Consider the following 26,738-nt stretch of genomic DNA (forward strand, 5'->3'; position numbering starts at 1 on the left):
GGGTAAAACCAAACTACTTAACTGATCCGCATACAACCCCGGTCCCCTTAGCAAGGAGACTGTGACTATGTGTGATCATACCGGTCTTACGTCAAAGCAGGAACTTGCTACAGACACCTTGGTCAAAGTTACTATCACGAATCCCTTGCAGAGGGAATAGATACTACACATGATCAGGTTAAAGGTTGGTGAACCACCTATACTGTTAAATATTTACTGGTGATCACATGATCTTAGCCAATAAGCTTACAGGTATATATGTAGCTAGTCGTGCACAGGATTTCAGAGGTGGAAGCCGGAGGGAGAGGGGGAGTGGGAGGGGGTGGTTCTAAAATTCTTCCGACTGATTTAGGCAGGGGCATAAAAAGGAAACAGTGCTGCACTTGGTCTTAGCCAAAAGGTATGATAACCTCCAAAAACCTGAGCACAACTCCATGACGAAGGGAACAGTTCTTTTTCGTGTTTATTCAAGGGAATATTAACCAAAGCGACAGCTAGTTCGAGGTGGAAGTCTTCTTTGAACGTCTACGTCACAATGGTATTATAAATTATTAGCTGGGAAGATGAATAAACTGTGCGGATCTGAAAATGAGACAAATTGACTGTACACAATATGTTTGTAACCACTGTAATAGGATCCAATCGACAAATATGGTTGGTTCAATATCAATTTGAATATTCATATTATCGAAAATGATCAATTTAACGTCATTGACGGAGATATTATCAAGACCAGTGTAAGAAGTGGAGAGATCAAAGAATTACATAAGCACAACGAGTCGCGTACACGGGCAAACATTGTAGAAATAATATCATTGTTTTGCATCTAAGCCCCCTTACTAAACACATTTCTGAAAGCGGAGTTATTGGTCGCCCCTCTCTTTAGATTCGTCCCAAAAAATGGACTTCGGCCCACTTTTCAGGCCCGCCAACCCTCTCAAAATTGCAATTCGTAACAAAGGTTACAGTCTGTATGGTGTCATATCAACATAGGCGGCCTTAATTAAACTTAAATTCTCTTATTTTTGAAATCGGGGAGGTGTTGTCTTTACCCCCTGGTCCTTTATACAATGATTTGATTATCTAGTTCCAATATTATTTAAACATGTTAACTTCAAAAAATATGAATTATATAAATAACTAAATCCATATCTCGATAGGCATGCTCAATATACCATACCAAAACAATGTCATCAAGGGGGAGGGGATGGGATGGGGGGTGGGTGGATAGAGTGGAAGTCTGGTGGACGACGGCTCAGTCCTCATGAGATATTAATCGGTCGTTGGCTGGAATGTTGGACGATTGCTGGTCTTTAAATATGTAGATTTTCGTGTTTGGTCGCCTACTGGTGATAATGTTATCCAAATTTGTGTACCGACTATAACTATCAATCAGCTAGCTAAACCGTTACAATTTTCTCTTGTTATTGAACAATAACGAAAATGAATTTAAAATCAACACCAAAATTGGCTTTTTAGGGAGTGTTTCCTTTTTAACAAAGGAGTTATTAACTATTGGTGGCGATATATGGTTTTCTTCTTTTCAAATTTAGAGACATCTATTTTGCAAAGAAGAGTTATATTTTGATGTTTTTTGCACAATTGGATATGAACAAGTAATGTTTTTCTGTTTTAATTTTTTATCTCTTTACGGTGGCCCTGAAGAGACATCCGAGTTGTAGACTCACTGTTTACCGCTTAACTTGACGAAAATTGTCAAATTATCGAGTTGGTGATTTGCATGTATACTTGTTAACATTTACAAAAAAATCGACATTTGTCGAGATGACACGTTACGATAACATGACATCTTGAAGAAAATTGTAAATTCGTAAATTGTCGAGTTTTGGCGTTAGATATGTAAAACTTGACAAACACGTCAATAAACAAGCTAATTGATGACTCGTCAAGTTACAGTTAACATGATATCTTGACATTACATATCAAATTGTTGCGATATCGCGTAACTCATACCAGAGAATTGTTCCCTGCTTATACTTTACACGATAGGACTATGTACAACTCATTTGTCCTCTCAGAACTACCGTACTTTTCAGAATCACTCGAAGGCCTACGTGTGGAAAAAATAGAAAGCGGTGGCAATGACATTTATGTATTCATATACCTCTATTGTGTTTGAATGTAGCTTAAAACAGTTGAACGTCAAATCGATCGAAAACTATACTATTAAATGAAAGCTCTAAATTAATTTCCAGTAATAAAGGGCAATTTAGTGTGTGTTAATGACCGCCACAAACTGTCGTTAAATATTCCATATTGATAAAAAATAAAACGTTAATCAGAATTTGTTATTGATTTTTTTTTGGAGGTTGTTATGGTAACGGATTCTATTTCCAGTGATACTCCAGTCGGCGATATATAACCTAATTAATAAAAACAGAAAAAATAAGGCTATTCCAGTTGAATGATTATTTTGGACTGATGGAAGAGGAATACAATCTAAGCTTCCAGTTGAAGTTTGAATTCATTTCCTAGGCAACGTTTTCAGTTAACATCAGATTGATACCGAGACCAAAAGTGAACTTGAAGCAAGCAGATGCATGTGATGTCAGACGTACAATGATAAATTTGATTCAGGTTTTTCTTTGTCGCTGTAGTTGAAAGTTACAAAATATAAACTTCAAAATTATGTTGCATTTGAAAACGATTTCATCACAGTCATTGGCATAAATGTAAACTTTACATCACTTAAGGTAAATTTGGAACCTCCTGTCTAATCCAAGCTCAAAACAACAAAGTGAAATTATACAAACGAGAAAAAAAAACGTTTTGATGTTTGCAGTTAACATGTTAGTCCTATGTAGAATCAAATTATGAAAGAAATAAGCAGCCGCTCCTTAAAGACATTGAAGACTCGCCCCAAACCGCGTGCCGCCCTCTGAAAAAGTTAACTTTCCGTTGCTTGCAAGTGAAGTTTTTTTCTTGTTGCTACAAAATGCAGACAGTAATGAAATGTGATACCTTGTTATCTTTAGCTGGACCTGAGATGTCCATCGCTGCTATGTACTCTGCGACTTAGTATTTTACCCATCCCCGCCCTCTCCCCACCGTACAAGGAATGTGTTTACGTCCGTCAGACAAGATACTCATGTTTACCATCTCTTAGTTCACAGGTTCTACATCCGTGGCACACAATCCTTTCAAATATTCGCCAAATTTCTGATGCACGTGAAGGGCTAATAAACAATTGAAACTAAACTAATTAGCTCTCGTCATGTATCCACGAAGGCCTATTTATTAACTTTACGAAGGTTTTTAATGATATTTCTGATATAAATGTTGGTTAATGTTTAAGATGGTTAAATCGAACGACTTACACAATGAAAAACACAATGAACGTTAGTGCCTGTTGCCAAGGAAATATGTTGTTAAACTGTGCGTGATTGAAATCATTGCAAATTGTTAGCTGCATTGTATTTAAAGCAGCACCAGAATACCATTTGGTATCATTTTTCTTGCGGAAGATTGTATCGTTGCAAGGAACTTTGTAGTGGCGACTCAAATTCTACCTTTTCCTAAGGCTTGAGTTATTCTTATATCTCTCTGTGGACTTTATCATTATTCTGTAACAAGAAGAAATATGAAGCTTTCTAGAGCGACCATTATCAAGCTGTTGATGGTTCATCTTGTAACTACTGCTTTGACGAAAGGTGAGTATATTTTAATTTTTAATTTATCTTTATTTGAACTTTCGCAAAGAAGAGTGTACCCCAGTAAGCCGGGCCTAACTTTCCCCCCAAGTCATCAGTTACAAAATGCATAAAAATATATAATGGTTGAAAATATGGCAGTAAACCAGCAGTAAATACTAAAAAAAGCAAAACTATAAGCTTACAAAAGTTGACTAAAATAGAGCAAAACATAAAGTAAGAGCCCAGAAAAAATATGCAGATGAAGAGACAAACAACAATAAGATAAAATTAAAAGAGTCATAAATATCCTTAATTAAAACGGGTTATGGTTGCGGCACATTTAACATTACTTGGGAAATGGTTCCATTCTTTTGGCCCCAATATATGAAAACCGTCTTTTATTAAATTCGGTTCACTGAACCCCCCCCCCCCCCCCCCGATAGACCTCTTGTTCTTTAAACTTTGCCTTATATCTTTGAACGCTTTTCCTTTTTAGTGGAGCATCCAATTTATTTTAATTTAATTTTAATATTTATATTTTTTTGGGTGTATTCATGTGCTGAGTTTATATATATATATATATATATATATATATATATATATATATATGAATATATTTCGTACAAACAATTTTAATCTTCTTCTTTTCTAATATATATATATATATGTATATATATATATGTATATATATATATATATATATATATATATATATATATATATATATATATATATATATATAATTGAAAATCGTAATGAAGTGGAAAATCAAGAACAGTGAAAAAAATTGCAGCCTCCACCGGGATTCGTACCCGGGCCTTCCGCTTTGTAAGCGGATACCCTAACCAACTATAGGCCATGGACGCTGATTGTATGTCCAGAGGTTCGAAATATATAAATGTTTGTGTGTATTTGTAGTGGTGTGTAGCTTGATTATCTTTTTAGCTGATTTTTTTTTCTTTACGCTGTTCTTACTTCTAATTGTTACTATTTGTATGCATGTCATGAAGCACAGTAAACTGTTGAGAATTTAAACAAGATATAAAAAGATATATATATATATATATATATATATATATATATATATATAAATATATATATATATATATATATATATATATATATATATATATATATATATATATATATATATATATTATACCCTAAATCATTAAAGAGGAAACTAGACTGCTCTCTTTTTCTCACAGCTAAAGACACTGGTTATCGTGGTACCTTCAAATGTAGGAACCCGAGAGAGGAGAAAGGTAGGGTGATATTTTAATTGCTTTTCATATACTGACACAAGGTGTTAATTGAAAATATCATTATATTTTATTATATATATATATATATATATATATATATATATATATATATATATATATATATATATATATATATATATATATATATATATATATATATATATTGTTTTGGTTGAGTTGGTTAGAATCATGTTTGATCTCTAGAATAATGCAAAATATGTCACCACAAACAGAACTAGTATTGTTCGATACAGGTGACAAACGCCTACAGTGGAATACGACCTTCCTTACCGCTTTCGAACCTCTGGACATACAATCAGCGTCCCCCAACTCGAAGAGTTGGTCAAGATCTGCTGTACAGTAACATCAATCAGTGTTCGATTTTTCCGGTATCGCATCGCAAAATGCGATCCAAAACGACAAACTTGCGAGACGTTTCCAAATCAGCATCGCACATTGTGCCGATTTGTGCGATACAAATTCCTAGTCAGATTTGGGAGCAAACACTCAAACCTTAACTTACGAACTGTCGATCACAATGTAGAAGTTATAATTTATTGAGTTTATAATCAATGTACAACTTATTCACTTGACCGTATAGCGAAAAAAAAAACCTGAAAAAATATTATCCTACCATAGTTAAGTGTGAAGCAAATAGCCTAACCACCTCGGCGGTTACGGATCTCACGTAACTAAGCTCCCTGGCAACGTGCCAAAAAAATGTTAACAAACAGGTGTTACACAGGGGATGAGCTCACAGTTGTTGGGAAGGTACCTGGGCAAATTCACAGCACATGTACCGTGGTACAGTAGTTGGGTATAGGGTTAAACACTGCAGTTGTAAAAATGTACGCATAGTGCACGCTATTCATTGTTAGGCAGTCTAGAAACGGGGCTTTGCTGAACGTTGTTTGTTTCATAATATCGGAAGTTTTGTAAGTTGCACTTTTTAAAGATTGAAAGACAGATTAAATCTCTTTTCATTTTATACGATAATATAGCTACTCTAACTTGTCATTTTAAAATTTTCATCAGTTTCGTGACAATTTAAATAAAAAAAGTTGTCAGTATTTTGCATCCTCAACTGCGAATTTTTTCATCGCCAGACATCGCAAAAAATGACAATTTTCGGGGGCTTTCGCCCCCAGGATCCCCACGAGGGGTTCTACCCCATAACCCCACCATAGCCCTAAGACGGGCCCCTGGACACCACGCCTTTATGCTCGCACGTTACGCGTGCTAGGCAGGCGAACACCGGCGGGAAATCGACAGTGTGTTCGCGGGTAATTGAACAAGGTTTTCCAACACTGCTGAACTGTGCAGTTACTGTATGCATCATGTTCAAGGTTTTCACGGAGGCCTTTGAGGAAATGAATGGTTAGCAAGGGCGTAGGAACCGGGGGGCTGGGGGGCGCCAGCCCCCCAGTGAAAAATGTGGAGGGGCGGAAGTATCATTCCGCCCCCCCGGTTCGCAAGTCAGAAAACCCCTTTTTCATTTCCAAATGAGAAAAAAAATCTCATTTGGAGCACCAAATTGCATCTAAGGCCAGGTGAAAATACAAAATTAAGTTTACAAAATGGAATGGAATGGGTTTGAAGTGTGCTATATTGCACCAAATTGCATCTGAGGCCACCTGGAAATGCAAAAAATTCCAAAGGGGAGGGGGACACCCCCTCCCCTTAGACCCCTCCCCCAGGCCGGCCATTTGTCTTCAGCCCCCCACTCAAAAATACCTTCCTACGCCACTGATGGTTAGTACAGTGTATATATGCAGCACTAATGCTGTGTGTAGGCCAAGGTTCACGAAGGTCATTGGTTATATTCGCGCGCCGTAGACGTGTTTTTAGATGTTACGGAGAGTCAGGTTTCCATGGATATTAATCGAAAATGAATCTGAGTTTAACTGACGCTAAAGAAATGGATCGTCTTGGGCAGATTAACAAATCATTGCAAGTATAAATAAGTACAGGTAGCTCAGCTGTTAAAAAGAAAAGTTCAATATCGGTTTGCTGTTATCGGCAATTAGGCACATTTTACCGATACCGATATGCTGCCGATATTGCAAATATCGGCCGATACCGATATTGAAAACGATTATCGTAGCAACACTAGTTTAAATAATAATAATAAACAACCATTTTCTAGTTAATACATTGATCGCCAACATTTGGTCCGTTTTGTGGTAATTTCAAAACTGCTATTCAATATTGGGGAACTGCTATGCAACAAAAATATTGTATAGCAATTGTCGAAATTTGTTGCTATGCAATTTTTTGGCCATAAGTCGAACACTGACATCAATACTTATGCTTCAAATAATGGTTTCTTGTCAAGGTATTTCGGGGTTTCGCGAGGTGTCCATCAAGGGTGTCCTCTCAGCCCTTACATTTTTATCACGTATACTGAAATATTAAACTCATTAAATAAGTTTAATATTCTCATCAATGAGGTAGATATTTCTATCAAATCAAGTATCAAATTTGTTTTCTAGCGTGTCATGGCTTAATATCGATAAATCTAATGTTTTTCTCATTGGTTCTTTTGTTAGATTTTACAGAGTTGTTAAGCTTTGTTAAGCTTTCAGAGTTGTTGACAATTGACAATTCATAATCATGGACGTTAAATATGAATCTAAGAGACTGACTTTGGTCAGCTTGCGGCTTTGAAAAGCCAATGATGGCTTCTTCGCGAGTTCCCGATGATCTAAAAAGCATACAAACATACATACCGTGATTACTTTAATTTCTTCAATATTTGAATTTGCAAAAGCTCTATAATGTATCTAGGTATATCGCTTTCTCGCAACATGCGGAAGACTTTTTCCGAAGTTTGAATTATGTCCCAAAACATGATTCTAGCCAACTCGAAGTCATTTGTGATCCTAAAGTCGGATCTCGAAAGAGATACTTTGAACAGACTTTTGTTCATGAAATGGAGTTAAACGACAAAGGCAAATGAATATATATATTTGAAAACGTAATGAGTTGTAAAATCCAATCCAGCATCCACCGGGATTCGAACCCGGGCCTCCCGCTTTGTATGCGGATACCCTAACCACTAGGCTGATTGTATGTCCAGGGGTTCGAAACCGGTAAGGAAGGCCGTAATTCCACTGTAGGCCTTTATCACCTGTATCGAACAAAACAAGTTTATATATATATATATATATATATATATATATATATATATATATATATATATATATATATATATATATATATATATCAACTTGGTCCATATGTGACGTCACAGACTATTGCCCATTCAACTATTTTGCGTTACAAAGGTCTAGCTTGGGGACGTCTAGAAATTTGGTTTGATTCGAAATATAAAAGAATAGTTCAATTGATTCGGTCACAAATAATCTTGCTGTTAAAAGTTCACGTTACAATTTTTCCATGATTGTTTGCAGCCCGCGAACAACATTCTTCTGTGCCACCTGTTGAAAGCACAACTAAAATGGCGACATCATCTAACACGTTCACTAAGCAGATTCAGACGACCGCTGCTACCTCAGGCTCTAATGTAGGTTTACCTTTGAGCGATTCGTGCAGAGGAGTAGCTGGACTTTTTCTTATGGGGTGGGAGCAGAGGCGGGGGGGGGGGTGGGTGGGTGTGGAGCAGGTTATGCAGAACATCCCTTTTAACAGAAAACCCTACTTTTGACAATGTTTGCCCTGGAGGGGGAGGGGAGGGTGGTTGGGATGGGTAGGGTTAAGACAAAAGTATATTTTTGGTGACGGAGGTGAACAAAACTGACAAATTATTTCGAGCAGATATAAAAGGGAATGGGGGGGTGGGTGGGTGGAGCATGTTTTTCTAAAGGTCAGGCAGAACATACTTCTACCAAAAAACCCTACTTTTGATAATGTTTGTCCTGGGAGCGGGGGAGGGGGGGGGGTAAGACAAAGTTTTTTGTGGAGGAGGAGAACAAAACTGACAAATTATTCAGAGCAGATATAAAAACCTCTAGATCGTGCGTAACAACAAAGCTATTTTGGCTCATTGGATTTTGTTACATTACGATTTTACTCAAAATTGCAACAGTTCTCGAAATTGCGGTAATTGAAAAAAAAAAATCATTTTCATCCTGTGCCTCATCCTGTGTATAGCGGCTTTTTGAACATATTTGAAGATAAAAACAGAAATATTTGTCCAATATTCGTCTTCATCAGAGATCCACGGGATATCCCCCACTCTCGCTCTATTTTATGCAAAAAATTGGTGATGCTTTTTCTAGAAAGGTCGCCTATTAAATATTAATTTTCCCTTTCCGCCGCTTCGTTAGTTGTCGACTTAATATTATTAAATATCACTTTCTTTTTAATTTCGGCTGTTTATGAAACTGACATATTAGGGCGAAAGCTTTCGTCAAATTATCGTCAAAAAAGAAAATGTTCGACAGATAATTTGGAACCTGAAGACTTTGTGTTAGCTTAATGGAAAAGATGAAGCTGAATGATCGTGTACAAAGGTTATATTTGATCCAAAATTGGTATAACTATAATATATGGCACTTCATGGATTACCTGCTTGCTATTAAGTAACTTGACTTTCTTTCGATGTTATTATTAGACGAAAGACTGCTTGGATGTCTTCAACGCGGGTTTTAATACCACTGGCATCTACACCATCACACCAACTAACTGGACTGGGGCATCATTTGATGTTTTCTGTAACATGACTGACGGAGGAGGATGGACGGTAAGTCTAGTATGACATCCTGTAGTATAGACGATAAACTGTATATGTATAATATGACTGACGGAGGAGGATGGACGGTAAGTCTAGTATAGATAGACTGCAATATATACGATATATTATATATGTATATTATGACTGACGGAGGAGGATGGACGGTAAGTCTAGTATGACATCCTATAGTGTAGACGATATATTGCATATGTATATTATAACTGACGGGGGAGGATGCACGGTGAGTCTGGTATGACATCCTATAGTATAGACGATATATTGCATATGTATTATATGACTGAATGAGGAGGATGGACGGTGAGTCTAGTATGACATCCTATAGTATAGACGAAATATTGCACATGTATAATATGACTGACGGAGGAGGATGGACGGTAAGTCTAGTATGACATCCTATAGTATAGACGATATATTGCATATGTATAATATGACTGACGGAGGAGCATCGACGATGAGTCTAGTATGATATCCTATAGTATAGACGATATATTGCATATGTATAATATGACTGAAGGAGGAGGATGGACGGTAAGTCTACTATGACATCCTATAGTATAGACGATATATTGTATATGTAAATTATATGACTGACGGAGGGGATGGACGGTAAGTCTAGTATGACATCCTATAGTATAGACGATATATTGTATATGTATAATATGACTGAAGGAGGAGGATGCACGGTGAGTCTAGTATGACATCCAATAGTATACAGAGACGATATATTGTATATGTATAATATGACTGAAGGAGGAGGATGGACGGTGAGTCTAGTATGACATCCTTTAGTATAGACGATATATTGCATATGTATAATATGACTGAAGGAGGAGGATGGACGGTGATTCTAGTATGACATCCTATAGTATAGACGATATATTGCATATGTATAATATGACTGAAGGAGGAGGACGGACGGTGAGTCTAGTATGACATCCTATAGTATACATAGACGATATATTGTATATGTATAATATGACTGACGGAGGAGGATGGACGGTGAGTCTAGTATGACATCCTATAGTATAGACGATAAACTGTATATGTATAATATGACTGACGGAGGAGGATGGACGGTAAGTCTAATATAGATAGACTATAATATATACGATATATTGCATATGAATATTATGACTGACGGAGGAGGATGGACGGTAAGTCTAGTATGACATCCTATAGTGTAGACGATATATTGTATATGTATATTATAACTGACGGAGGAGGATGGACGGTGAGTCTGGTATGACATCCTATAATATCGACGATATATTGTATATGTATATTATAACTGACGGAGGAGGATGGACGGTGAGTCTGGTATGACATCCTATAGTATAGACGATATATTGCATATGTATAATATGACTGACGGAGGAGGATGGACGGTGAGTCTAGTATGACATCCTATAGTATAAACGATATATTGTATATGTATAATATGACTGACGGAGGAGGATGAACGGTAAGTCTAGTATGACATCCTATAGTATAGACGATATATTGCATATGTATAATATGACTGAAGGAGGAGGATGAACGGTAAGTCTAGTATGACATCCTATAGTATAGACGATATATTGCATATGTATAATATGACTGACGGAGGAGCATGGACGGTGAGTCTAGTATGACATCCTATAGTATAGACGATAAACTGTATATGTATAATATGACTGACGGAGGAGGATGGACGGTAAGTCTAGTATAGATAGACTATAATATATACGATATATTGCATATGTATATTATGACTGACGGAGGAGGATGGACGGTAAGTCTAGTATGACATCCTATAGTGTAGACGATATATTGTATATGTATATTATAACTGACGGAGGAGGATGGACGGTGAGTCTGGTATGACATCCTATAATATCGACGATATATTGTATATGTATATTATAACTGACGGAGGAGGATGGACGGTGAGTCTGGTATGACATCCTATAGTATCGACGATATATTGTATATGTATATTATAACTGAAGGAGGAGGATGGACGGTGAGTCTGGTATGACATCCTATAGTATAGACGATATATTGCATACGTATAATATGACTGACGGAGGAGGATGGACGGTAAGTCTAGTATGACATCCTATAGTATACATAGACGATATATTGTTTATGTATAATATGACTGACGGAGGAGGATGGACGGTAAGTCTAGTATGACATCCTATAGTATAGACGATATATTGCATATGTATAATATGACTGACGGAGGAGGATGGACGGTAAGTCTAGTATGACATCCTATAGTATATACGATATATTGTATATGTATAATATGACTGACGGAGGAGCATCGACGATGAGTCTAGTATGATATCCTATAGTATAGACGATATATTGCATATGTATAATATGACTGACGGAGGAGCATGGACGGTGAGTCTAGTATGACATCCTATAGTATAGACGATATATTGCATATGTATAATATGACTGACGGAGGAGGATGGACGGTAAGTCTAGTATGACATCCTATAGTATAGACGATATATTGCATATGTATAATATGACTGACGGAGGAGAATGGACGGTAAGTCTAGTATGACATCCTATAGTATAGACGATACATTGCATATGTATAATATGACTGACGGAGGAGGATGGACGGTAAGTCTAGTATGACATCCTATAGTATAGACGATACATTGCATATGTATAATTTGACTGACGGAGGAGGATGGACGGTAAGTCTAGTATGACATCCTATAGTATAGACGATATATTGCATATGTATAATATGACTGACGGAGGAGGATGGACGGTAAGTCTAGTATGACATCCTATAGTATAGACGATGTATTGCATATGTATCATATGACTGACGGAGGAGCATGGACGGTGAGTCTAGTATGACATCCTATAGTATAGACGATATATTGCATATGTATAATGTGACTGACGGAGGAGCATGGACGGTAAGTCTAGTATGACATCCTATAGTATAGACGATATATTGTATATGTATAATATGACTGACGGAGGAGGATGAACGGTAAGTCTAGTATGACATCCTATAGTATAGACGATATATTGCATATGTTTAATATGACTGACGGAGGAGCATGGACGGTAAGTCTAGTATGACATCCTATAGTATAGACGATAAATTGTATATGTATAATATGACTGAAGGAGGAGGATGGACGGTGAGTCTAGTATGACATCCTATAGTATAGACGATATATTGTATATGTATAATATGACTGACGGAGGAGGATGGACGGTAAGTCTAGTATAGATAGACTATAATATATACGATATATTGCATATGTATAATATGACTGACGGAGGAGGATGGACGGTGAGTCTAGTATGACATCCTATAGTATAGACGATATATTGCATATGTATAATATGACTGACGGAGGAGCATGGACGGTAAGTCTAGTATGACATCCTATAGTATAGACGATATATTGTATATGTATAATATGACTGAAGGAGGAGGATGGACGGTAAGTCTAGTATGACATCCTATAGTATAGACGATATATTGCATATGTATAATATGACTGAAGGAGGAGGATGAACGGTAAGTCTAGTATAGATAGACTATAATATATACGATATATTGCATATGTTTATTATGACTGACGGAGGAGGATGGACGGTAAGTCTAGTATGACATCCTATAGTGTAGACGATATATTGTATATGTATATTATGACTGACGGAGGAGGATGGACGATGAGTCTAGTATGACATCCTATAGTATAGACGATATATTGCATATGTATAATATGACTGACGGAGGAGGATGGACGGTAAGTCTAGTATGACATCCTATAGTATAGACGATATATTGCATATGTATAATATGACTGACGGAGGAGGATGGACGGTGAGTCTAGTATGACATCCTATAGTATAGACGATGTATTGCATATGTATAATATGACTGACGGAGGAGCATGGACGGTGAGTCTTGTATGACATCCTATAGTATAGACGATATATTGCATATGTATAATATGACTGACGGAGGAGCATGGACGGTAAGTCTAGTATGACATCCTATAGTATAGACGATATATTGTATATGTATAATATGACTGAAGGAGGAGGATGGACGGTAAGTCTAGTATGACATACTATAGTATACATAGACGATACATTGTATATGTATAATATGACTGATGGAGGAGGATGGACGGTGAGTCTAGTATGACATCCTATAGTATAGACGATATATTGCATATGTATAATATGACTGACGGAGGAGGATGGACGATGAGTCTAGTATGACATCCTATAGTATAGACGATATATTGCATATGTATAATATGACTGAAGGAGGAGGATGGACGGTAAGTCTAGTATGACATCCTATAGTATAGACGATATATTGCATATGTATAATATGACTGACGGAGGAGGATGGACTATGAGTCTAGTATGACATCCTATAGTATAGACGATATATTGCATATGTATAATATGACTGACGGAGGAGCATGGACGGTGAGTCTAGTATGACATCCTATAGTATAGACGATATATTGCATATGTATAATATGACTGACGGAGGAGCATGGACGGTAAGTCTAGTATGACATCCTATAGTATAGACGATATATTGGATATGTATAATATGACTGAAGGAGGAGGATGGACGGTAAGTCTAGTATGACATCCTATAGTATAGACGATATATTGCATATGTATAATATGACTGAAGGAGGAGGATGGACGGTAAGTCTAGTATGACATCCTATAGTATATACGATATATTGCATATGTATAATATGACTGAAGGAGGAGGATGGACGGTAAGTCTAGTATGACATCCTATAGTATAGACGATATATTGCATATGTATAATATGACTGACGGAGGAGGATGGACGGAGAGTCTAGTATGACATACTTTAGTATAGACGATATATTGTATATGTATAATATGACTGACGGAGGAGGATGGACGGTGAGTCTAGTATGACATCCTATAGTATAGTCAATACATTGTATATGTATAATATGACTGAAGGAGGAGGATGGACGGTAAGTCTAGTATGACATCCTATAGTATAGACGATATATTGTATATGTATAATATGACTGACGGAGGAGGATGGACGGTAAGTCTAGTATGACATCCTATAATATAGACGATATTTGTATGTGTGTAATATGACTGAACGAGGCGGATGGTTGGCACATATATACTATGATATTCTACGTAGCAGGGGTTCTCAATAGGTGGCCTCTCAATAGTTGGCAACGAGAAATTTCAAAAAGAAGAAAACAGTAACTGTTGCACTTATCTTTACATCTACTGTAGGTTAGGCGAGATAAGTGGAATCTATCCAATGTGAATAAAAATAGATATAAATAGATAAAAATGAATGAATGAATAAATGAATGAATGAATGCATGAATGAATGAATGAATGAATGATCGAATGAAGGATGGAATGAATGAATAAACGAAAGACCGAATGAAAGAATGACTGACTGAATGAATGATTGAACAAATGTCTTTAGGGAGGCCGTTACATTGTGCTGTGGTCAATGTAGCCTTGATTGGTTGGTATCTAAATAACAGGTTTATAATGGTCTTTGAATTTTCAATAAATTGAAGCCCATTTCAGATGGAAACACATTGAATTACTCAGGTTGTATGAAAATCACACGTTAAGGCTATAGCATACAAAAACTAGAATCCACAACGTCTCAAAATGATAGTTGTCATACCTTCCAACCTGCCGCACTTTGTCCAGTAAAAGATTGCATTCACCTACTCCTTTTATTTTACCATAAGCTGTACTATACAACCTTTTTAATAAGTGAGATTTAATGCCATAGTTCTTTAAAATGTCGAAGAGCTCACTTGTTTTCTGTTATATATAGATTAATATAAAAGTTATTGCTGATTTAGGTGATACTTTGGACAAATAAAAATGATTTTATTTTATCTAAATAATTTTAATTATGTCTGAAAATGCAGTAATTGATACATATACGAATTAGTACATGAAGTTATACAAATGCATCGTTTCTTTTCTTCTTTCAATAAACAGGTATTCCAACGTCGCGTTAATGGTTCTGTTGACTTTTATCGTAACTGGACCAGCTATAAGGAAGGCTTTGGCGACCCCCGTCATGAGTTTTGGTTAGGTAATGATAAACTGTCCCACCTCACCAATCAAGGTGACTATGAAATCAGGATTGACATGGTAAACAAAAATGGAGAGCCCTACTACGCTAAATACGACTTATTCCGCGTCAACGATGAAAGTGATAACTACAGGCTGTCTGAGCTGGGAGCTTACACTGGAACTGCAGGTTGGTATTCACAACTAAAACAACCCGTTTGAGAGTTGTCACTTGTCTCCAATTTTCCCAAATCCCAATATTGTTCAAAAGTAGATTATAATTGTTAATATTGCTATCAGACATCCATCGAGTAAGGGCCGGGAGGGGAAAGGGTGGTACGGGTGGGGGGGGGGGGGGGTTATATGTCACCCTTGCGATTGTGCTACTCATCTTATGATTATTTACTGTTTTGATCTATATTTGCTCACCATCAGTTTAGTAGGCTGCATACTCCACCGTTGAAAGCTACAGGTTGGTATGCACAATTAAAGCTCTTTGAGCATTGCCTCTTGTTTTCCTCAAACTTGCCATATCTAAAACTTGTTCAAAAGTACATAGCAATTGGTAATAGGTAATATTGCTGTTAGAAATCCATCAGGAAAGGGGAGGAGGGGAAATTATTGGAATTATAAATTCATAATTTACTAGTTATGAGAAAGCAAATTGTTGCAAAGTTACATTAAAATTGTGGGACGAATTCTATATGTGATTGGAATTATAAATTATTGACTAATTATCAGAAACCAAATAGGTGTTATGTTCGTTAGGATATCGTAGGATTGAAAACAAAAGTATCCTTCTGATCTATAAAAGTCAGAGGTGTACATACTGATAATGTGATTCGTTTTGTATGTCATTCACAGATAACAACACAAAGCTTGATTTGCAAGGTTTGGAATATCACCGTAACCAGGCTTTTAGTACCAACGACAGAGATCATGATAAATTCAAATATATGAACTGCGCAAAGAAGTATCAGGGTGCGTGGTGGTATAAAAACTGTCACTACTCTAACCTCAATGGTGATTATCATGCTGCCGATGATAATCCTAAGCAAGATAAACGTGGCGTTAGTATATCCTGGAAGTTTCTACCAGGAAACTATTACAACATCAAATACACTGAGATGAAGATCCGTCCTGTCTAGATCTAGATTCAGGAATCTACAGATGCAACAAAGGATTGTGTGTAGAATCACAAAAGTCTTAAGAAATAATACTATATGTATAAATGCCTACATTTTGTTAAATGTCTACAGACATGCACATATTTAATGAGTTTCAAATGTGTATATCTTGTGAATGAAAAAGAGCTTTCTGAAAATTTTCCACAGATTTTGAATGAGAATTTCACACACAACAAATGAACTGAATATAGCGCAATTTGGCTTATAGGTGTCCTTAGTACTTTAATCTCTAAAGGATTTATTACCAGACATCACTTTTTTTCTCCAATATTAAATCTCTGTGAAGTAAGAGATGGAAAATAATACCGTTGGCAAATACCTCCTGTGGTGTGACATAACCTGTCATCGTTATGTTACATCTAATAAAAGTGTTCATATTTTCCTTATCATTAGCCATTGTATCGAGGTGTGGCGGGAGTGGGGAGGCTAATGGAGGGGGAGGGGGAGGGGAGGGGGAGGCTGTAAAGGAGGCGTTGTGAAAAGGAGAAGTGAAATGACACAAATGCTTAAAATGAACAGTTTAATGGACAGGTATAAGTACTGTATTTATCACAGCATTATACTAACATTATATTAACACATGTAGGTATCCAAAAAGCCACCTGACTTTAATTGCAAATTGGGGATTGATGTTGAACTCTATGGAGCTAAATCTGACGAAATAACTGTTCAAAAAAGATTGCATTTTCTTTTCAAGAGAAACTATATCAAGGGCGGCGGAAGCACTTTTAATCTGGGGGGCACCGACATCAAAGGGCACTTTTCAGAAATTCGATTGGACTGATGCAGCCTGATATTAAGTACCCTTTATAACTCTTATTGTATTATCTTATTTGCATATACACATCATTCCATCAACGCCCCCCCCCCCCCCCTCAAGGAAAATATGCATACTAGCACTGCAATATCCAATGTGCAAATTGGGAAACAAGGAACAAGTTTTCTTTTGAGACAAAATGAGGTGAAATCATGCTAGTTGCTAATGTAGGAATCTTCCGATTAAGAGTTTATTTCTTGTTATTATCTTAACAAATTTTCCATTCGAAATAGCGTTGAGTTTGACCCACAGAAATTCATTGAAAGTCAGGGGCGTAGCCAGGATTTGCAAAGTTATGCACGACTATCTGAGCGGAGCGCCACCATCGGTTGGCGCGGAGCGCACAAGAAAATTTTTGGTTTTACAAACCCCTCAGATGGCCGGAAACGGCCCTTCCCGAGTGTTCATTCTGGTTCTCTGGCCTCTTGCTAACTTGAGACACCTCAATTATTATGTAGAAAAAGGGCACATTTTTAATCTGAGGAAAAGTGGGGGGGCACGTGCCCCCTGTGCCCCCCCCGGTTCCGCCGCCCTTGAACTATATGTAAATTGCTGTTAATATTTAGAATAGTCATGACTAAGGACGGACGCAGCAATTCGGCAAATTTGATGGCCCATTTGGTTCCGAGCCGGTTAACCGCTAGGCCGATCGACCCCTGATCAGTGGTTACTGCTTCTATTCAAGTGAAAGGGAATAGTAGGAGGACTAAAGTATGACTTAGATGATTAGTTTTCAAGGAAAGACAATTGTGTTTGTGGGAAGGGGGGGGGGGGCTATTAGGGTAGTGCTTGTAATAACTAAGGGACTTTGACATCATTTTTTTCACAGATAATTTCAAAGAAATAATAATACTATTTTCGCAGACTTTATTTATTATTGTACTCTTCTATGCTATAAACACAAATTTGAGCGACACGATCAATAATTATGGAAAAAAAAACCTCTGTATCTTTATCGTTTCATTTTGATGTATAGTATATGGCGTAACATTCAGTCGTATTTATATTTTTTTATGAGCCAGTCAAGAATGATGGTAGGGCTTTTAGGTGAGTTTATGTTCAGACATAAAAGTAAACATGGATCATAGGTGAGTTAAATGTTCAGATAAAAAAGTAACATGGATCATAGGTGAGTTAAATGTTCAGTCATGAAAGTAAACGTGGGTCAGAGGTGAGTTAAATTTTCAGACACGACTCTTGAGATTATCTCACTTTTTTTGTCCTTTTGAAACAAAAGAGGTTCCAGATTTTCTTTATATTTGGCTTTCTGTTGAAAACATCCTTTTGTTAAGGCCTCTTCTGCAAGGTTTTACGGATCATTTTAAATTACTTTTGGAAGAAAGAATAAGAAATAAAACATGCAGGTTTAGGACACTAAATATATATATATATATATAATATAAAATATGAATATGATCATACGGGTGTACTTTCATGATAATTACGGGACAAATGCACGACATGTTTGGATGACTTAGACGTGACCAGGTAGCCTGGTTACCAAGGGCGGCGGAAGCACTTTTAATCTGGGGGGGGGGGCACCAACGTCGAAGGGCACTTTGCAGAAATTCGATTGGACTGATGCAGCCTGATATTTGGTACCCTTTATAACTCTTATTGTATTATCTTATTTGCGTATACACATCACTCCATCAACGCCACCTCCCCCCCCCCCTCCAGTGTCGGAGCTAGAGGTATTGGTCAGGGGGCGAGAATGGTCTGTAGGGGCGCTTTCGACACTATCTAAGCGGAGCGCCACCACAGGTTGGCGCGGAGCGTACAGACATTTTTTTTAGTAAAGGTACTCCCTAGATCGCCGGAAATGACCCTTTCCGGGCCTTGCTAAGTTTCAGATAATGTGACAAATGTCAACAGGTAGATGAGAGCCAATAAGTAAAAAGTGGTAAAAAGCTGAAAAGGGCGCCAGCAGTCCATTTGAGTGCGTCGGGGGGGGGGGCATTCGCCCCCTGACTGTAAGGGCGCTCCGCCCCACTGCCCCCTCAAGGAAACAATGCATACTAGCACTGCAATATCTAATGTGCAAATTGGGAACACGGAACAAGTTTTCTTTCGAGACAAAATGAGGTGAAATCATTATAAAGTCCAAGTCCCTGCACACGCGATCGATACATGCATGAAAGCAAATGAAATATGTCAAAATACGAAAGGATGGGGTAGGTTATGGGATATTAAAACATACTCATTATTCATAGTAGGCTATAAATGGCTTCTGCTTATTACAAAGTCACAATGTAATATAGCAATTCATTTTTGGAAATGCATTAGGATTTTTGTGGCAAATTGAATATGCATAATGGCACTCGCCAGAATGTTGGAAGCCTCGCGGTGGTAGTAAACATAGGCGTAGGAACCGGGGGGGGGGGGGGGGCTGCAGCCCCAAACCAATAATTTTTTTGGAAAATTCGGGCAATATGCTGAGAATTTTTTGGGCACCTACTGAAAGAAAAATAACATGCTATGTGTTTTTTAATGGTTTCATTATTATTGTAACGACTTTCCCAATAATTATAACCAATATGGGAGGGTAATTACACGACAAATGATTGTATGTTATTGGCATGCGATGTAATGTTGAGCGCGCGCGGAGCGCGCGACAAATTTTGGGAATATTTTCGGGCAAGTCGTTACAGCCCCCCAAATCAAATTGGGCTCCTACGCCTATGGTAGTAAACATTTAAAACTTCCCGAAATATTTCATTCGACATGGGTTTCGCTTTGTAAACTCTTTTTTTATTTAGAAATTTTTATGTAGAAAAAGGGCATTTTTTTAACCTGAGGAAAAGTGGGGGGGGGGGCACGTTACGAATAAGTGATTATTAACAAATTTCGTTTCGGGGAGAATGATTCATATGAATGGTTGTCTTTGTTATACGGATATGTAAATATAGTATTAAACATATCTGATTGGAGGAGATTGAACACGTGATAGCGACGTGTGAAAACGTATTCAGTATCATTCTTCATTTGCAGCATATTGTTAAGAGCTTCGTTTCTCTGTACTTTAACAGCTTAGTCAATAATCACCCATGAATCAATAAATCATCGTTAAAATAAACTTTATTTGATTGCTTGAGCCTTTGTTTTGCTAGTTCGTCGTTGTCTTTTCTTGCCACGCGATCAAACATTGAAATTAATTTAAGATATATTGGACCGGAGTTGGTGCGACACAACCGGAATGAAACTGTTACGTTACTTTGATAGATAATTAAAAGTATGGTATCTTTAAACCGTTTCACAAAACGGTATATTTTTATATACTTTAGTACAGTAGTGGTTTATGCTATGTGTGTAGAAGCCGTCAATGTACTGTTCCTTCTACAATCCCGTATACGGTAGGTATAGGTTTAGTACTAACAGTGTTATTGTGATCGGCAAAAGTCGATACAGCGGATATGAAAACAGAACACGCGCTATGCGGTTATCACATCCTCATCGTCAACCGTAGCTTGTGAGTCCTGGTAGAATTTCTCACCAGCTCGACCCTACCAATGACTGGAAAGCTGAAACTTCGGCCATTCATGGCACCTTCAGGTTTCCGTATCATCACCATTTAGATTATTAATCTTAAGAGCTCAAAGTTTTCGTCACATGTCAAAAAGCCTCATTACTCTCCTGACCTGTCAACAAGCTATAATTACACACCGAAGCTGATAACAAGCTTACTTACACACCGGTAAACAACTTTCGTGCACCACTCTTGGGAAAGCCTTAACTTGGACAAACTTTGCCTCATTTTCCCCGATTTTGCACGATATGTGGAGTGTTAGTCCACATGTCGTGTCCACATGGAGTTGCACGACATTGGAGTGTTAGCTCAGTGGTTAACGCAGGTGCCTTTCAATCATAAGGTCCCCGGTTCGAGTCACTCCAAGATAAATGTATGTCGTCCAGTTACAGAGTTGTTGACAATTGACAATTCATAATTATGGACGTTAAATATGAATGTGAGAGACTGACTGTGAGAGACTGGTCATCTTGCGGCTTTGATAAGCCAATGATGGCTTCTTCGCGAGTTCCTGCTCGCAGGATGATCTAAAATACATACATACCATACACCCATACATACATACACACCCACATACATACATACATACATACACACATACAAACACACACACACATATATATATATATATATATATATATATATATATATATATATATATATATATATAAACATTTATATTCCTTGCTGCATATTGTAATAAGCTGACTTAGCAAATAAGCTATATTAATGCAAAGTAAAGTAAGTAAAAGTAAAGTAAATAAAAGTAAAGTAAATGTAAATAAAAGTAAAAGTAAATAAAAGTAAAGTTAATAAAAGTAAAGTAAATAAAGTAATTTAAATAAAAGTAAAAGTAAATAAAGTAAATGTAAATAAAGTAACAGTAAATAAAAGTAACAGTAAATAAAAGTAAACGTATATAAAAGTCAAATTAAATAAAGTCAAAGTCAATAAAAGTCAGAGTCAATAAAAGTCAAAGTCGATAAAAGTCAAAGTAAATCAAAGTCAATAAAATTAAATAAAAGTCAAAGTTAATAAAAGTAAAGTTTTATTAACAGAAGTACTACAATTTATAGAAAAAACACAAGAATCCCTGACTTACTAGAAAAATATTACAACGAATAGCAGCAAAATATAAAAATTACCGTAGTTATCAGTTGGATTATTAAAAGATATTTCACACCAAGCCTAAATATCTCACTAACGAAGTTATTTGCATATTTGCATATATCTCTTTTGTTGCAGTTACATTGGAACAGAAACTGCTTGCCAAGTTCGTAAAGCTCCAAATCAAAGAAAATTTTCCATGGACTGTGAATATCGTTACAGCAACGTTTGATCCATGTGCACTTAAGGCTATTGATAAACTATTAATATGAATGACCTTTAGCCCCCTCCATCTGTTAAACGGTTTATCATTGATGATTTCTTTACTTTATCAGAACTACCTTCCAAAATGTAATCGAAAATAATGCTCTCGAGCTCTTTAATTAATCCAATTGGAGGGTTTAGCAAAACCAAGAAAAGGAAAACCAGTTGAGAAAGAGCAAACGTTTTGGCAATAATATTCGACCAATCGGGGTCAGGTCTCCACCAGACTATAACCGGAGGCAGTTTTTCAATCTAGACAATTTAGGTTGGTAGTTCAAACGAAAGTGATCGTCTCTATTTTGAGTAAAAGAAACACCCAACATAGTAGCAGGACAAGTTGTGACATTCAAAGCTAGATCACTAATACATTTTGGGGGATTATTAATAAACGGACCCTAAGGCATTATATTACACTTAGAAAAGTTGATAGCAAGCCCAGAGGCTAATCTGAAATCGTCCAGAACACTAAGGGTTTCCTCAAAGGAATCCCTACTACCATCAAGGAAAAACGTATTGTCATCTGCGTATTGTGATAATTTAATTACATTATTCCATACCCTAATACTTTTGATGTTAATGTTAGAAATAACCTTTAAAGCAAGCACTTTCGCACAAAGTATAAAAAAGATAAGGACTCAAAGAACATCCCTCTCTAACACCCCCCTGGATGTTGAAGAATACCGTTGAATAGCCATTGTTACACACACATGCATTTCCCCTCTTATAAAACACAGTAATCCACTCTCTAAGGCTATTACCAAAAAGACCGACTAAAGACCGACAGGGTGTAATCAATAAAATTCCATTCCAACTTATCAAAGGCCTTTTCAAAGTCTATAAGAAAGAGTAAGCCAGGAATGTTGTGATTTGACGCATTTGTCTGACGACTCAGTTTGACGACAAACTGACGACTCAGTTTGACAGTAATAATAACCTAGATTGTTTAGCCGCTAAAGCACCCTCCTGAAAACCGGAGTTAAGAGAGTTAATAAACACTGGTCCAATAATATGCCGGAAGTTTTTATACAAATTGACAGTTAGACCGTCTCTCCCAGGGGCATTATCATTCTTCATTGAAGAAAGAGCACTAAAACGTTCCTATAAATCTAAAGGTCCATCGCAAGAACTTGAATCATCTGGGTTCAACTGGGGGTGATCTAGTTCATTAAAGAAGCTAGATGGGGAGCAATTGTTAGAAGTATATAATGTCTTATAAAAAATTTTTAATATTGATTAGAATATCAGTACTCTCTGAATACATTTGGCTGTTTTCTCCAATGAGCTTACGAATTGTATTACTAATCCTATTTCTTTTTTTCTAAATTAAGAAAACACCTTGTTTTCCCCCTTCCTCTACCCATCTTGCACGAGATCTAATAATATTTCCTTTGAACTTATAATCGTAGGAGGTTAATGCTCGATTTGAGCGTTTTTTAGCTTAAAATGATAAAATGATGACATGGTAAATGATGACATGGTAAAATGATGAAATGGTGATATGGTGAAATGGTGATATGGTGAAATGGTGGAATGGTGGAAAGGGTAAAATAAAAAAATGGTAAAATGGTAAAATGATAAAATGATAAAATGTTAAAATGGTGAAATGGGAGATGATGAATTGATGAAATGGTAATAAAGTAAACTTACTTATGGATATCTGTGGCTTACAATACTTACGAAAGGTTTAACTTACTCATGAATATATGTGGCTTACAATCCTTAGGAACAGTTCAACTTACTTATGAATATATGTGGCTTACAATACTTACGAATAGTTAAACTGACATGAATATATGTGTATAATACTTAGAAATAGTTAAACTTACTCTTATTTATTTCTTATTTAATTAAATCTTATGCTTTAATTACCTACGAATAGTTAAACTTAGTTATGAATATCTGTGGCTCACATTCGTAACGAATAGTTAAATTCTCTTACTAATATATGGCTTTAAATACCTACGAATTGTTAAACTTACTTAAAAATATCTGTGGCTTACAATTTACCTACGAATTGTTCAACTTACTTATGCATACATTGGCGCACAATATACCTACGAATAGTTCAACTTACTTATGCATACATTGGCGCACAATACTTGTGAATGGTTAAACTTACTAAGGAATATCTTTGGCTTACAATACTTACGAATAGTTAAACTTACTTATGAATATATGTGGTTTACTTATGAATATCTGTGGCATAGAATAACTACGAATATGTAAACTTATTTATGAATATCTGTGGTTTACTTTACTTACGAATAGTTAAATTCACTTATAAATATATGAGGCTTAAAATACTTACGAATAGTTATACTTACTTATGAATATCTGTCGCTTAAAATATTTAGGAATGGCTAAGCTTACTTATGGCTTACAATATTTCCGAATAGTTAAACTTAATTATGAAAATATGAGGCTTAAAATACTTACACATAGTTAAACTTACTTATGTATATTTGTGGCTTTAAATATCTAAGAATAGTTAAACTTACGTAAGAATATCTGTGGTTTACAATACTTAGGAATAGTTAAAATTTCTTAATATGTATACCTGTTGTATTGTTTGGAAGCATGGCATCACGGTAGCTTGGTAGCATGGTTACATGGTAGCATGGTATCATGGCAGCATGCTAGCAATGTAGCAATGTAGCATGGAAACATGGTTCAATGGTAGCATGGCAGAATCGTAGCAATGTAGCATGGTAGCATGGTAGCAGGGTAACATGGTAGCATGGTAGCAAGGTAGCATGGTAGGATGAATATCTGTGACTAACAATACTTAGGAATGGTTAAACTTAATTATGTATATCTGTGGCTTTAAATACCAAAGAATTGTTAAACTTACTTATGAATATCTGTGGCTTACAAGAGTAACGAATAGTTAAAGATACTTATGAATATCTTTTGTTTACCTTACTTACGAAAAGTTAAATTCCCTTATAAATATATGTGGCTTGCATTACTTACGAATAGTTAGACTTACGTAAGGATATATGTAGCTTTCAATACTTACAAATAGTTAAACTTACTTATGAATACTTGTGGCTTAGAACACTCACGTAAAGTTAAAGTTACTTATGAATATATTGTACTTACAATACTCAGGAATAGTAAAACTTACTTATGAATATCTGTCGCTTAAAATATTTAGGAATGGCTAAGCTTACTTATGTTTATCTGTGGCTAAAAATACCTAAGAATAGTTAAACTTACTTATGAATATCTGTTTTTTACCTTACTTACGAGTAGTTAAATTCACTTATAAATATATGTGGCTTAAAATACTTAAGAATAGTTAATCTTACTTATGAATACTTGTGGCATAAAATACCAACGAATAGTTAAACTTACTTTTGAATATATGTGGCTTACATTACTTACGAATATTTAAACTTACGTAAGAATATATGTGGCTTGCAATGCTTACAAATAGTTCACCTTACTTATGCATATTTGTGGCTTAGAACACTTACGTATAGTTAAACTTACTTATTAATATATGTGGCTAACAATACTAAAGGAATAGTTAAACTTACTTATGAATATCTGTCGCCTACAATACACAAGGAATATTTAAAATCAATTATGAATATAAGTGGCTTACAATATACCTACGAATGAATATCTACTTAATCATGAATATATGTGGCTTACAATGCTAAAGGAATAGTTAAACTTAATTACGAATATATGTGGCTTACAATATACCTACGAATAGTTCAATTTACCTACGAATATATGTGGCTTACAATACTAAAAGGATAGTCTAACTTATTTAGGAATAGCTGTTGCCTACAATACACAAGGAATAGTTAAAATTAATTATGAATATAGGTGGCTTACAATATACCTGAGAATAGTTAAACTTACTAATGAGTATCTGTGGCTTACAGTGCTAAAGGAATAGTTAAACTTACTTATGAGTATCTGTCGCTTACAATACTTAGGAATAGTTTAATTTACTTGTGGATATATGTAGCTAGCAATACTAAAGGAATAGTGAAACATACTCATAAATATCTGTGGCTTACAATACTTAGGAATAGTAAAAATTAATTATGAATATCTGTGGCTTACAATACTGAAGG

At 36.1% G+C, this 26,738-nt stretch overlaps 2 protein-coding genes across 3 annotated transcripts in view; one reads left to right on the forward strand and one right to left on the reverse strand.

Annotated features, from left to right (window-relative positions):
- LOC139974347 (ryncolin-1-like) overlaps positions 1 to 17,242 on the forward strand; it is a 77,690-nt gene extending 60,448 nt beyond the window's left edge. Inside the window, exons 1-6 of one of the 2 annotated variants that reach the window (XM_071981408.1) lie at positions 3,458 to 3,671; positions 4,862 to 4,918; positions 8,332 to 8,444; positions 9,495 to 9,623; positions 15,669 to 15,933; positions 16,608 to 17,242. In XM_071981408.1, the coding sequence (XP_071837509.1) occupies positions 3,602 to 3,671; positions 4,862 to 4,918; positions 8,332 to 8,444; positions 9,495 to 9,623; positions 15,669 to 15,933; positions 16,608 to 16,891 (918 nt within the window). In that variant the 5' untranslated portion in view covers positions 3,458 to 3,601 and the 3' untranslated portion in view covers positions 16,892 to 17,242. Of the gene's footprint in view, positions 1 to 3,457; positions 3,672 to 4,861; positions 4,919 to 8,331; positions 8,445 to 9,494; positions 9,624 to 15,668; positions 15,934 to 16,607 lie in introns of those variants that run through there. The other variant, XM_071981409.1, reaches the window with a different exon arrangement.
- Positions 1 to 26,738, reverse strand: part of LOC139974340 (fibrinogen-like protein A) — a 161,148-nt gene that overhangs the window by 39,889 nt on the left and 94,521 nt on the right. The gene's annotated exons all lie outside the window — the stretch shown is intronic.

The sequence above is a fragment of the Apostichopus japonicus genome, chromosome 9, assembly GCF_037975245.1.
Source record: "Apostichopus japonicus isolate 1M-3 chromosome 9, ASM3797524v1, whole genome shotgun sequence".
NCBI classification, from domain to species: domain Eukaryota; kingdom Metazoa; phylum Echinodermata; class Holothuroidea; order Aspidochirotida; family Stichopodidae; genus Apostichopus; species Apostichopus japonicus.